This window comes from Dipteris shenzhenensis, chromosome 9 (genome assembly GCF_047967505.1).
Source record: "Dipteris shenzhenensis isolate YYH24624 ecotype China chromosome 9, Dip_SZ_1.0, whole genome shotgun sequence".
NCBI lineage: Eukaryota > Viridiplantae > Streptophyta > Polypodiopsida > Gleicheniales > Dipteridaceae > Dipteris > Dipteris shenzhenensis.
Genome location: NC_141604.1, coordinates 52103383 through 52118373, shown reverse-complemented (window position 1 = coordinate 52118373; position 14991 = coordinate 52103383). Strand labels below are relative to the sequence as shown.

The following is a 14991-nucleotide window of genomic DNA, read 5'->3' as shown; positions in this document are numbered from 1 at the left end:
GCTGATATCTATGTGGTTCGCATCTTTGTGCATAGCAAATGTCATGTTGTCCTACAATGATGTAGCATTTATTGACTATCCCTTGAGCTGATTTTCCTTTCTGCCTACCACTTAATAGCTTCTCTAATATTGTATCTCTCGCCTGATTAGGCTCCCGCACCTTGTAGGTTCCAAGAAGTAGTCCCACTGATTGCAGAAAATGTTCTTACTTGCCGAAGGTACAACACCTCCTCGTCCATATGGTGTGAAGCATCGACAGCAAGACTAATATAGGTGTGGATATCAGATCTTTCGACAGGGTGAAGAGCATTTCAAGTTGAATGGCTGTCACAAATTTGATCACGAAGGAACACAAGAATCTCCAGTGACGATCCACTACCTCTGACTCCATTTCGGTCGCCGATTTTAAGCAGCAAGCCACTTGCATTTAGGCCAACTAGTCAACAAAAATCACGTTATGTACTAATTGCCAGCAACAAGCAGATGGCAATTTTGCCGGCGTTCGACTACGATTATGACTATTGACATTCAGGTAATATGCCAGTATCTTATCCATTTGCGAGACTTATCTTGGCGCTAATATTCTTGACGTTATGTGAGCACCCAAGGAAGGGCACGTTCCCTCGAAGTTATAACTCTTTGGAGAAGGAAGCGCACAACCTCCTCATCCACACTATGTGTGTCTTTATAATAATTATATATTATTATCATATAAATATTTTCATTTGCTCATCCATTCAAAATTGCTTGTTTCAGTCTAAATTCTTACAACATTCCTCTCTTTTAATGCATGTTATCGATGCGAGGGAGCAAGGAAATCTAAGATGGTTGTAAGATCGAAGGACGATATCTTTATTGATATGGTTGTAGTCCATGTGACAATATTGTATAGACTTGAACAAGGATCAATTATTGTATCACATTATCCATGTATTTGTTGGACTGAAGCTTCCATAATCATGGAAGGAGGATAAGGTCCCAAGTTCATCATTATTTTACTCATTCACTTTTTTTCCTTTAAAATTTGATAAAATACTAGGATTCAAGTTTGATTTCGAGTTACTGGTTAGAAGGTGCACGATGGAAAGGCTTCCCGTAGCACGTCTAGTTCACGCGGAGTACGAAATAACACCAACAAATAGACACTTGTGTGGCTCACGTAAGCTCCCCCTCGGAAATCCGCGCCGGTCGCCGATGTCTGGAACGGTTTCGGCCTCTGGACGATCGCCAATCCATCCCATGAGCTATGTTGGCCTCGCCATGAGCTTAGCTCTTGACATTATCCTTCTCTGCTACGACTATCTCTAGTTTCACAAACTTTTAAGAGTATTGATTGCTTATCAGAATCGATCGATCGATCGATCGAGAGAGAGAGAGAGAGAGTACGTGTGAGGGAGTGAGTTCCATGTTTCATGAGTCAAGACTCGGATCATAAGCTATGTCAAGCATGGCAGGGTGAGCGATGTGCAGAGGGACGAATCGGAAGCAATGAGTGTGAGGGGGAAGGACAGATGCAGGTGGGGAGTGTCGTTCTGCGAGAAGAATGGATTGATGGTCACGTTTGAAGTTTTTGGTGCTGGTGGGGGGGACGCTGATGGTAACAGAAATGGAGGAGAATCGTAGGACAAGGATAAGGGCTGTGGTGGAGATTGTGCCGGCCTCTCTCTCTCTCTTTCTATCTATCTACAATTTGTGGAAGCTAATTCCAGCAGTAGACGACGAACCTACGAATCTTTCCAGATGCTTCCCTGCTGCTGTAACTCGTAACTAGTAGTACATACCCCGCAAAGCATTTCCTTCCATTTTCACAGGAGATGCAGCTGCCTGCTTCTACCATTCACCCATCGCAGGTGATTTGGCCGCTGTCTTTCAGGAATCTTTCCCTGTCTGCGAATCGGGATGCCTTGGAAGTTGGCGTGTTTCTAGAGTCCAGCAGTGTCTTTGTTGGAAAGCGCGGAAATCCGGTCAGCTTGAGCACACTACAGTGGCACTACCCAGGTGAGAGAGAGGAGGGGAGAGAGGGGAGACAGAAATTGGTGGCTTTGTGAGTCCACCTGCGAGGTTGCACGCAGAGAGCGAGAGACAGAGAGCATCGCGGTTGTCCATCCCACAATCTACAGTCCAGTTTCAGCCAGAAGCTCAGAACGTAACAGCTTTTCCTTCCATTGCTGTTTGTACTGTCAAATTGCCTGCTTCACGCCGAGCCTCCTTCCAGCATGGCAGTTCTGGCATCCGCAACCACTTCGATGGCTTGTGTAGAAGGCGGATATGCTTCATGTCGATTCTCTTATACCACGCAGATCAGTGATTGCATCTCGAGTAGGATCAGTTTCGATATCCAAGAAAACAACTTTCTGGCTGCGGGGTCTCCAAAGAACCTATCGGCATCCCATGGAGAGCCTCTCCGACCGCTTTCAGGGGGTGCTTTAAAGTGGCAAGAGCAGAAGCTTTCGGTGAGAAAGTCTGCTTCAAGTGAAAAAAGGAAGTTGAACACGGTTTGCGCAGCAACTTCCACTACTCAAAACAAACGCCCTGGGCGATTCTATTTCAACATTACAGGATTTCCGTTTCCACTGGGTCCGTTTTTAGAACGCCGCACGATTCGAAAAGAGGTACTGCGAATCGCTTGATGTATCAGTATTTAAAAGAGTTTCCTTTTGACCGAAGCAAATTAAACTACAGTTGTAACGTGTTTAGACGTTCCTAGTGCTAGCTTCGAGATTGCAATGTGGATTGAATTGGTTACCGTCATTATAATACCCTTTCCGTTTGCATGATTAACTTTGCAGGTCGATAAGGGCAGGATTTGGATTTTTGAGCAAGAACAAGCTCTCGGCTTTAGCAGCGTGACCACCAACATTCGGATGACAGTTATAAAGTTGAAGTCGGGTGGTTTGTGGGTTCACGCCCCCATAGGCCCAACCAAAGAGTGCATTCAGGTATCCTTTTAGATGCTAGATTGCTGATTGGCTCCCATTGATATCCCTGTCTTTTTATATGAAGAAATGCAATTGTTAATCGGCTTTTACAGTGTTCAGTTTCAAATGAACAGAAATGTAATAATTACAGAATTCAGTATCAGAGTTTTTTGCATTGTTTGCTTTTGTGCCTTCAAAGCATTGCATTGGACCGTTGTGATGCGTTGACTTATCTAACATATCGACTTTTATGGATTTTTGCCTGTCCGTCATTTTTCAGCAAATATCTGTGTCCTCCACAAAATGTTTGATAAATTATTATCCAACATGAAGTGGAAAAAATCACACCGGGGGCAAGCCCTGTACATCTATATATGTCCATGTTCTCTCGTCCTTAGATGCTTGAGCTAACTGTAAATGTTCAACTGAATTTGAAATTCTTGGTGGTTTGGAGAGTGCCAGCTGTTGAATGAGCTGGAGGCTCCCGTGGAGTATATCGTACTACCCACGTTTGCATACGAACACAAAATTTTTGTGGGGCCGTTTTCAAGGAAATTCCCTAGGGCACAAGTTTGGGTTGCTCCAAGGCAATGGAGTTGGCCCATCAATCTGCCTCTTGAGTTCTTCGGTATCTTTTCTGCGAGGGTACTGCGGGATATGGACAGATCCACACCTTGGGCTGGCGAAATCGATCAAAAGATATTAAGCTCACCAGAAGTTGGTAATTTCATTCACTTGGTCTCTGATTTGAGCTTTGTGAAAGCAACATAATTCATGTCTTCACTTCTTACTTCGGATTTTTTGGCAATAACATCTGTTTAACTATCTCATTCCCAGGAATTGGACCATACGTGGAGGTTGCATTCTATCACAAAGCATCTCGCACCCTACTTATAACTGATGCAGTCATTTATGTGCCAAAGAAGCCACCCGAGGTGGTTAGCAAGGAGGCCCTCTTGGAGGCGGCCAAGAATGGCTTGGCAGTAAAGCTTTTAAGCAAGGGAAAAGAAGTTCCGAATGACCCTGTCATCGACAACGAGAAAAGCAGACAAAAAGGTACATTAACATACGTTTCTGTTTTTCAGGCCTTTGACAATGGATATTGTCTTTTTACGCATATGTTTTCTATGACAAGTTTTCATGTCATTGTAGGATGGGAGAGGATGGTGCTGCAGATTTTATTTCTAGGGCCATCTGACTTACTTGAGCCCGAAAAGTCCTTTGCTAAGATATCCAGGAAACTGATTGTCTCGCCTATCATCAAGACACTTGTATTCAACAAGGTGCCAGAAAAGGTAAGCTATATCTTATAGGTCTTTAACCGGAAAAATTATTGGTTGTTATTTTTTTGGGGTTTATGTAGAAATTGTGGAGTGTCAGCGCAAGCTGCCATGCAGGCAGGGCATGCAGGTTGCCGTGTCAGCAGGCCCTACAAGAGGGCTCAGCCCATTCCAGTGAGTTGACTCCTGGAAGGGGGGGCATCCTATGAAAGCTCACTCGTCTCATCAGCTTTGGCAGCTTAAGCAAACCTTTAGTTCAGATCAGCAAAGCAGGCTCCCACTGTCTACCCCATCTTCACAGGAAGACGCATGCTTCAATGTTTGGGAGGAACAGCCAGCCCTTACTTATTGGCATAGATATAGAAACAGTATATGGAGGGGGCCCATTTGTATTCTGCATACTTATTGGCATAGATATAGAAACAGTATATAGAGGGGCCCCATTTCTTCCCAGTATTGCATTCTTTGCACCCTCGCACACATATGCAGGCACCTATGTGTACCTCTCTCTATTTCAGTTAGTCTCATGTTTCCACACTCAGTTGTTACAACTCAAAACAATACTATTTACGAGGTTTGCCTTCTCCACACATTTATTAGCGCCTTATTGTGTTTGCGTTTGGACAGCTCGGAGGGAGCATTTAGAGCAGCAACATGAGTGTAGAGTCTTGGAGACCTTGAAACCCAACCCAATCTGTGATAGAGCCAGGGATGGTCAAGTAACGCCCAAGGAGCTAATCGACTCGAGTTTCTAGTATGGAGACTTGCAGATCTGCCTTGTAGGGAGCACCCCTTCATTTGGTTAATCTATTTTCTTTGATTGTTGACTCATCACACTGCGCCTACCATATCCCAGTGGAGAGGGTTTCATGAATCAAATTCATATATCTATTGTCAGAGAAATAACTTGATTGGACAGAGCATTTGAAGCAGCACCTTGATCCAGAATCTTGGATATCTATATCTATATCCTAGTACAGTTTGAAGTTTGGTGGGGTCTACGTCTGCTGGTGCTTTGTATTTCAATTTTGTATTTCTTGTTATATTGGCAATGAATAAACAACAGGAGACTGCAACAAAGTCAACCTTTGTTGTATAACAATGGCGAGATTCTCCAGCTTTGTCTTCTTTACAAAGCCCCTCAAGAGGAGTAACGGTTGTTGTCAAAGCAGCTACACACGGGGCCCAGTGGCTGTAGAGCCCAAGGCATTAGGAGCTCACCTTTACACCACTGCTTGTAGTTGCCACTATCTGTCCAAAAGTTCAATGCTGTCAAATAAGCGGCCTCGGTTTTGAAGCCTCTGTTACCAAAAGAGCCTTAAGAAAGAAAGTAGGCATTCTAAGGGAGTGCCGACAGAAACTCAGTACGAAGACTTTGTATAAATGGATGCTCAAGTATGTGTGGGTGTGTGGATTTGTATGTGTTAGAGCATATTTTTATACTATGGTCTACACCCACTGTTGGGCGCTGATGACGTCAGTGGGGATGTCATAGTAGCTAGTCCCTGTATGCATGATGGAGTTAATGGTTTTCAACCTTGTGAGTGACTATCATGAGATTGAAACTGCACTACGTTGTGTTTTTAGAGGATGAGTTTGGGAATGTTCCTGGATTCATCTAGGTATATGCTTCTGCCGTATTAGCGGACATGCAAATTTCACCTTGTGAAGTTTTCGTCCAAGTTGCGGCCTGCTGGTATTGTGATAATTCTTTCTATCTTAAGTGGTGCGTTGCCCTATCAGCTAGATTTAGATTTAGATTTAGATGCTCGTTGGGGAGAGACTAAAATGAAAATGTTTAGACTTCACAAGCAGTTGTAGCTTGAATGAAGAGATTTTGGACTACCTGTTGATTAGCCTTCTCCTTTAGTGCTAGCCTTCATCATGGCTGAGTCTGCCCTTCACCTCCGGAGTGCCGACAGAAACTCAGTACGAAGACTTTGTATAAATGGATGCTCAAGTATGTGTGGGTGTGTGGATTTGTATGTGTGAGAGCATATTTTTATACTATGGTCTACACCCACTGTTGGGCGCTGATGACGTCAGTGGGGATGTCATAGTAGCTAGTCCCTGCTATGCATGATGGAGTTAATGGTTTTCAACCTTGTGAGTGACTATCATGAGATTGAAACTGCACTATGCTGTGTTTTTAGAGGATGAGTTTGGGAATGTTCCTGGATTCATCTAGGTATAGGCATTCTAAGGGGTTCAGTAGTCGTCTATATAACTAATCAACAGAGAAGATAGAATTGTGAAGGCTGCAGCTCCATGTAAGCATCTTCGAAGGTACACTTTTTCCCATTACTCAACTCTATTCAAGTGGAGCGCTCCAATAGATTAGGAGGGATGGAGATGTCCAATCGTATTGTAAGAAAAAGCAGCTGCCCATCAATGCACCAAAAAGTGGGGGTTCTCATGCATGATGCTCTATGGCAGCCACAATTTCTCATCTTTCTCTGGGCCCTTCCATTTGACGAGATGCCCTAGGTAAATGCTATTTCGAGGAAACCATAATAATCTACTCAGCAATATAGAGGAGGTGGCCCTCATCATCCTTAGGTGGCAGCCTAGAAAAGGCTTGCATGTTTTTGACCCACATGTGGTCTCAATAATGAGACATGAAGTAAGTCATGGGTCTTTGGACTCTGGAGTGGGTGGTAGTTCCAACTGACATGCTACTTCCCCAACTTGCGGATATCATGTAGGGGCCATAATACTGTGGGCCAGCTTGGTGTTAGTGTTACCCTTCAAGCAGGCATATCTGTTCCTGTTGAACCAGAAGTGTAGTACCTCTTATGCTCATTTGCATACTCCTTTTTCTTAGCTTGGGCATGTTGCATGTTCTTTTTGGCCAACTGCCAAAAAGCTTTCATCTTTTGCAGATGCAGGTAATCTTGAGCTTGCTGATTTTTACAGCCAGGTTTGTGACTAGGAAGGCATTCTAACTTTGCATCCATGCATTACCTCCTCTTCTGGGCTCATCCCTACAGATAAACGCCTGGTGCTATTATAGCAAAATTTTGCAATTCTGCCATTTATTTTAAGACCTTGATCGCCATCGCAGAAGTGCTTCTAATGGTGGTCCACCCATTTGTTGACCCACAAGGCGAGGTAGGGTTTTGGAAGGTCTTAGAGACAGTATGGAAGGCAGGGTTTAAGGGCCCTGCTTTCTTTCTAGTTTCAGAAAGCTCATTGTTTGGTCTTTTAGCCAAGGTTTAACTCCGTCATTTTTCATTTTTATCCTGTTATTTTTTTATCTGTTGTTTGTTAAAGGGGCAAGCAACTTCAAATTGAACATCATAGTTGCACTGGCATCACCAATTGGGAATTCTTCTAATTCCAGAGAACAGCTTTAGTTGTGTTTTCAGAGGATGAGTTTGGGCATGTTCGTAGATTCATCTAGATATATATAATATAATTAGTTGGATCTTTAGAGCTCAAAGTGTTGCTTTTCTTACCGATTGTTTTTTCTTCCATTGTTTTGATTCTGTTGTACTCTGCTAAGGATCCCACCTTCCTTGACACCACCCCCACCCCCACCCCCCTGCCCGGTAGCCGCTTCTTCATTCTCGCTCTCTGTTTTTTTCTTGGGTTACTTCATTTCTTCAGTAATTGTCAATTAGTTTAAGGAAGGCTTATAGATGCATCTGATTATGTGGGTAATGGAATGACCTGTTAGTTTTGGATCAGGAATCCTAGTTTTGTTGGAATGTGTATATGATTATGTGAGTATTGAAGTAGCATGTAAAGGATCAATTTAGCTTCTTCTTCTTTTTTTAAAATAAGAGAGAGAGAGAGAGAGAGAGAGATAATTCCAGATTTTTGGAAGGTTTTGTTTCTTGACTTGCTTTTTTATTTTTGTTTAGTCACCTTCTTTCTTTCTTCTTTATTTCTTGTTTTCTTTCTCTTTTGTTTATTTGACATATTTTAGTAAGCACTAGGCTTGGCCAAGAGACTCCGCAGGTCTTTAGAAACCCAGTATAGCTGCTTATGCTTGGGCACTGATGACGATACAAGTGTTGCTTTGCTTGCTAAGTATGTCTTCCTTTTGTTTTTCATAAAAGTTTTTGTTACCTCTTTTTTCTTCTCTTTCATTTTTTCTTTTATTTTCTGTGTAGATTTTTGGTCTTTAGAACAACAAAAAATCTACATTTATATTATTGGACTTATTCTAGTCTTACAAAGGTATATATATAGCATGTTAGTTCTCTTATGCATGAAGTAATTGCTTTGAGCTTTGTGATTAGATCTCTGAACACTGTAGATCAAATGAATTTTATTTAGTCTGGGAATAAGTTTGCGTATCTTTGAAAATTGTCGAGCACTTGAGCTTTCTGAAATCTGTGGGGCACAGCTTGGCAAGTGGATCGACCATTGGAATCCTAAGTCCTTGTAATTCTTCCTGGGCTTTTAATGGTGAGGCTCCATTCTATTGGCCGAGTACCAAAGAATCAGCATTCTTGCCATGGGTGATCCACATCAAGTTGCCTAGGATGCCCTAAATCTACTAAAAGCCAGATTCTATGGCTTGAGCTCCTAAATTCTGGAGAGCAGAAAATGAGAGTAAAATTAGGGGCGTAAATTTGGTCAACAGCTTGGAGGGTAGAGATGTACTGTATCAAGCTTTAACTATATTATTACAGTCATGTTTCAGGTATGTTGTAGGAGGGATGTCACCGTAGCACAGGCACATATCCACTCACAAGCATTGTAAGCGTATAGGCACCAACATGTCACTTATGGGCACGACAAAAGTACAGATAAATGTCTAGAAGTCGTGATATCAAATCTTACCCTGTTTTTAATCACTGGAGAGGGATGACGTTACTCATTTGATGTCTGCTTTAAAGAAACTTGGTCTCTAATCAAGATTTTCAACTATGTTGCCCCTCTATGCAGGTCAAAATCTGGGTGGACAGCATTGCTGCAGACTGGCGCTTTAAGCAAATTATCCCCTGTCACTTTGCTGCACCCATAGCTGCCAATCCATCAGACTTTAAAGCAGCCTTTGCCTTTCTAAATGATCTTATCAATGAAGATGAAAGAAAAACGACCATCTTTCAATTCTCATTTTCTGACCTTTTAGGAAAAGCTGCTACTTATTTTCCTCCAGATGACATGAAAACATTGTCATCCCTAGATGAGTTGTTGGTTTCTGTTGGTGCTGTCAAGAAGACTGTCTCTAATAGGAAAAGATAAATCTCAGTTGCATTGACTCTCTCTCTCTCTCTCTCTCTCTCTCTCTCTCTCTCACACACACACACACACACACACACACATTGCACGTGCATTGCGCTTACGCGCATGTGCATGCCAAGGCATGCATGCGCTTACTCAGCATGCAAATTATACTTTTCTTTTTTAACAACCCCCCCCACCCCCTTCTCTCTCTCTCTCTCTCTCTCTCTCTCTCTCTCTCTCTCCCTCTCTCTTCCTTTCTCTCTCCCTCTCTCTTTCAGGCACATGATTGACATCCACATGCATGGCACATGATATGGCATGCAGTCAGAGGTGCTCATTTGTGCGCACTCCTGTGTGCTCACACACTTCAATGCCTACAATAGTGCATCAGTGGACACATGCTTGTGTGTAGGCAGACATGAGATGTGGATAATGTAGCCTTTCAGAAGAGCAGCCTCAGTAGCTTTAACTAGTGAGATGTATGAGGACAAGGAAGGTTGCTTTGCCATAGCAAGGAGTTTGATGACTGATGAAGTTGGTATGATACTGTTTTGGTCCACACCATCCTTGAGGAAAGCAAAATGTAAGCTTGATCTCTCATTATCCCATTATATCAGTCTACATATCTCATTATATCAATAACTAGTTTAAGTTTGTGGAGCCTCTACTTAAGTATTGTATTAGTATTAGGGCCCCTTTGTGTTTAGCTAGTAAAACTTAACATAACCAATTTCGTTAAGTTAATAATTACATTAAATTGGGCAGTGGGGATCACATTGTTATTGGTATTTATTATGTTATGCATCCAGCGATCTTGACTAAAACTTTCAAGGTTTATTCCATGCAAAATGGTTTATTCCATCAACCGAAAGTCCGTTCTATATAGTTAAGGTCACAAGGGATTCTTCTCAAGATCTTTGAAATGAGTACATGTGTTGTATAGTTTTGAGTTGATCTTGACCATGAAAATTTATTAACAAGAATCTTGCTTAAAGTTGCACTCTCATTGTTGATCCTTTACCATTAAAACTTTACGTTCCAATATCTTTCTCTTCATTTAAGTCCGTAAACTACCTCTTTTAGCATTAGGAGACTTAAGTTAACTCTCTAAATGCCAATGGGAGTGCAGAAATTTGTGCATTTATGGGTGAAAACTATCCCTCGTGTAGCTTTAAATGGCAAGATAATAAAATTTATAAGGGCATGTTCCCACTACCCATTAGGGAGCACTAGTTAAGATTGTTAATGGAGTGTCCACCTTAGTATGTAAAGAGTCTAGTTAAGTAAGGTCCTAATCCCACTACTAGTTAAGGAGCACTAGTTAAGGTTGTCAATGCAAAGAGAGATGGGTCTAATCCCACTACTAGTTAGGGAGCACTAGTTAAGATTGTTAATGGAGTGTCCACATTAGTATGTAAAGAGTCTAGTTAAGTAAGGGCCTAATCCCACTACTAGTTAAGGAGCACTAGTTAAGGTTGTCAATGCAAAGAGAGATGGGTGATGATGAGAGTGGTAAAAGGTTCGTGTTGTCTATGGGATTAGTGGAAGTGTATGATTGGTGTTTGAGGAGAATTGAGTGTTCGATTGGAAAGGGTATTTCTTATGCGTTTTTCATACCCATTACTTCCACATAGACTTTTTAGGTTCGGGTTAATGCTTTTGTGGAGAACATACACAAAAAGAGGTTGTTGCCTCATTCAATCCATTCTTCATTGATTGTGAGTGAACTTGTATGATGTTAAATACAGAGCGCATGTCATTTGAAGAGCATTATGAAGGGACACTAATGCCAATGAAGTATGAGATCGATAGGTTTGTCAAATTCATCACAATTTCATTCTCACCTTTGTCATAGACCTTGGTAAATTTCTTGAATCCTATTCACTTTGCTGTCAATATTTCATTCTTATTAATGTGCACACTTTTATTGACTATGTATGATCTTTTTAAGGACTTTTCATTATTAATCGATTGTCTTTTCTTAGCAATCAGTTGTTTTAGGTATGATTCATGGCATGGTTTTCACGAAGCCTCTACCATAATTGTTGGTGGTGGCATCATTCATGAAGGCATTTACATTTGATACTTTTTAGAATGCTCATCTTGTCATCAATGGGACAATTGGAAGCAAGTGTATGTAGTGTAATCCACCTTGTCTTTCAACTATAGCTAGACTTTTCAGTCTTATCTTCACATAATTGTAGATCAATACGATGAACAAGCATTTCCAATGTTTTCATACCCATTAGTTTGATTTAACTTGATTGTGGGCCTTGGGATTGAGCCTTCGTATACTGGGCAAATATGCTTGATTAAATAGTGAGGTTTTTTAAAATTTTTATTTTTGAACGCTTGTGATAGCTAATTGGATGGTATTCTAGACACCTCCCATACACAGTTGTTAGATCACTTATAAATTTCTTCATTCATGTAATGTTTGGGTTTGTCCAAGTTTCTAGCTTATATTGAGGCTATTGATTGTTTTTTAAAAACCCATTTTTAAAATTAAAGTAGAACGGATCAAGCTTTACTAGATGAGACATTTGTACTTTATTTAGTTTTGCATTATTGGATTTAATAGCCCATATCCGTTGGCCTTCTAGAGTGAGATTGGCTAGATGTATTCTCCTCACTCTCACCTCACATTCTTTCTTGCTTCTTGAGTGTTCTTGTAGCACTAAGCTATCTGCAAGCTGAATTTCAAATTTGGGCATAACTCCTCTGTCCAAAGATCGATTCCTTCATTGTGTTGTTCAATGTGCATGTTCATCTTGCAAGTTGATATTGTCCTATATTAAAGTGGTTGCTCATTTTTGTTCTCTGATTTGAAGTTTTAGGGCTCTATGCTAGTATGTTCTTTTGCACTGTTTATCCTTATCTCTTCAAATCACTAAAGTTTTTCATTAACCTCTTGGACTCTGTTCTAATGTTACCACTCTCATCTTAGAGAATCCGGTAGTTGCTATGGTCATAATTTGACTTTGGAGCATTAATTTGATGTTTGTTGACTTGTTTTGGTATTTGAAATTTCGTTGGTTAGAACTCCATGGTGTAATGATTGATAGGTGTTGATTTCTACCATTAGATAATGTATATTTTAGGATATTGACAATGAAAGTACTTGTAGCTACGATTATGAAGAAGACTAGTACTTGCGTGTTGAGATTTTTCCATTCAAATTAGCTTTCTTGAGTCTTGGATCAATTATCAATATTTTGGATGTATTTGATAGACTCTTGGTTTCACTTTGAAACACACACACACACACACATAATGTTATATATATTATTTAGCTCCATATATCATTGTATTTATCATTCAGCTATCATATGTTGTAGGAATTACTCAAGTGCTTGTGAATTTGCCAAAATGATATGTGATGATTGGGCGGGGCAAGGGGGGGGGGGGGTAAGCCTCACCTAAGTGCTCTCCATCTAGGGAAGTCACACATGGTCTACATCAAGGTTTTCCTAATCTAAACATTATGCCTCTAGCTTGGAATGGCATCCACCAGGGGTAAAGAGGGAAAAAGTCTTGTATATTTAATGTAATGTAGTGAGATATGGAGGTAGAAATTTTGGGAATAATGTCGTGTGGGTTTGAATCCAAACTTGAAACCTAACACTTGGAGGAAGTGAACATAGAGATCAAAGCAAGTGAATCTGAAATTTAGAAGCCGAACAAATTGAATCTGAAATTTGGAGGAAGTCAACCTCAAATCCAAACTTAGAACAAAAGAAGTGATCTAAACCTAGAACTTGGAACCTAAACTGAGTGAACTTGGAGCCTAGAATAAGTAAATCCGAAACCAAAACAAGTGAAATAGGAATCGGACCTAGAGCCTAACAATCCTAATTAAATAAATTTGGAACCTATACGGACTGAACATAGAACCCAAAACTTAAAACCCTGAGAAGTGAATCTTGAATTTGATTGGGGGGGGAGGGTGGAGGAGGCTAGCCTTTCCTAAGTGCTCTCCATACCTAGGGAAGTCACACATGGTCTACATCAAGGTCCCCTTTTAAAAAATTTATGACTCTACCTTGGAACATCATCCACCAAGGATAAAGAGAAAAAACCCTTTTATATTTAATGTAATGTGGTGAGATATGGAGGTAGAAATTTTGGGAATAATATTGTGTGTGGGTGTGAATCTAACTTGAAAATTGACACCAAGAGGAAGTGAACATAGAGACCAAAGCAAGTAAATCTAAAATTTGAAACCTGAATGAATTGAATCTGAAGCGAGGAGATGAACAAATATGTAGAGAGGAGAGGAGAAGAGTGGAGATGAGGAGCAAGGGCAAAGCTAGAGAGCACACCGCAAATGACTAACTGTACACTAGATTTAGTTGAAAATAAGGAATATATACAAGCCCCTTTAGGGTTAGGGTTTCCAACCCTTTCCTTTTTAGCACTCTTTTGGGTTAGTGCTATGCACATATGATAACATGATGTTGAGATCCCGAGCACCTTCCCTCAAGATCATCATCATGAAGTAGGCCTTCCCTCAAGATGATTATTTTGGGGAATTGAAGAAGGAATGAGCATTACATTCCATCACACCCCTTTAATGGGAATGTCCTTCCTCTACATCAAACCAAAAGATTGTTGGTGCTTTTTGAAGAGCTCTTTTCCAAGTGGTTTCATAAAGATATATGCAACATTCTCTTTGTTGTCACACTATTGCAGTGTCATGTCACCAAGTAACACTCACTTTTTGATAAACTGCTCTCTGACATCAATGTGCTTCGTCCTGGACTAACATACTAATTCTTGGCTAATGCTTGAGCTGATTGATTATCACAGTATATTATTTGTTGGCTTTGATTCATCAACGTAATCTATTTTTGACAATAGCCTTTTGAGCCATATAGCCTCACATGCACCTATTGTTGTGAGTGCCCTATATTCTGCTTCTGTTGAAGACAAAGAAATAGTTGACTAGTTGTTTGACAAACATGATATAGCATCTTGACCAAGGAAAAATGCATATCCTTGTGTGGATCTTCTAGTCTCATGATCTCCTGCATAGTCACTGTCACAGTATCCATACAACCTTGGATGACTTCCTTTGTATTCTATTTCAAACTGTCTTGTACCTCTGATGTATCTCAAGGCTCTTTTGGTCGCATTCTAATGAGACTGTTTTGGATTTGCCATAAACTATGCAAGTGAACTTGTGAAGATAGTGGGAGAGAGGGAAGGAGTCTCACTTGCGGCTTTCTCACATGCACAATGGGGGAATACACACACAGGTGGAGGCTGAAAACAGTTTTCCTCTTCTTAGTTGTGAAAGCCAAAAGAACTCAAGTACAAAGAAATAGAAGAACCCTATATGTGGGTCTCAAACCAAACTCAACTAACTAAGGTGGCATACTAACTGAGCCACGAACTAGAGTAGATAAGGATAGCTGTCATCCAGCTATTATTCATGGGTGGTGTACCAACCGCATCTGCAGCTAACAAGTCGGTGACATAAATTCACAACAGTCACCCTGGCATATCACGAGTGGAGCTCGATATCTCAACACTCCCCCTCGAGCTCAATCCCAATTCTTGCAAACCAAGCAGGTCTCTGAACTTGCACAGCTTCTCTGCGCCCAATGCCT

The 14991-nt window shown here is 40.9% G+C and overlaps 1 protein-coding gene across 1 annotated transcript; it reads left to right on the top strand.

The window, feature by feature from the left end:
- The first annotated feature begins 1163 nt into the window (after positions 1-1163).
- LOC147898814 (lysine-tRNA ligase) lies at positions 1164-9413 on the top strand. Its single transcript, XM_087379416.1, has 6 exons — positions 1164-2612; positions 2790-2939; positions 3381-3639; positions 3756-3974; positions 4071-4213; positions 9098-9413. The coding sequence occupies exons 1-6, from the start codon at positions 2217-2219 to the stop codon at positions 9395-9397; spliced, it is 1467 nt and encodes a 488-aa protein (XP_087235542.1). The 5' UTR covers positions 1164-2216; the 3' UTR covers positions 9398-9413.
- The last annotated feature ends 5578 nt before the right edge of the window (positions 9414-14991 follow it).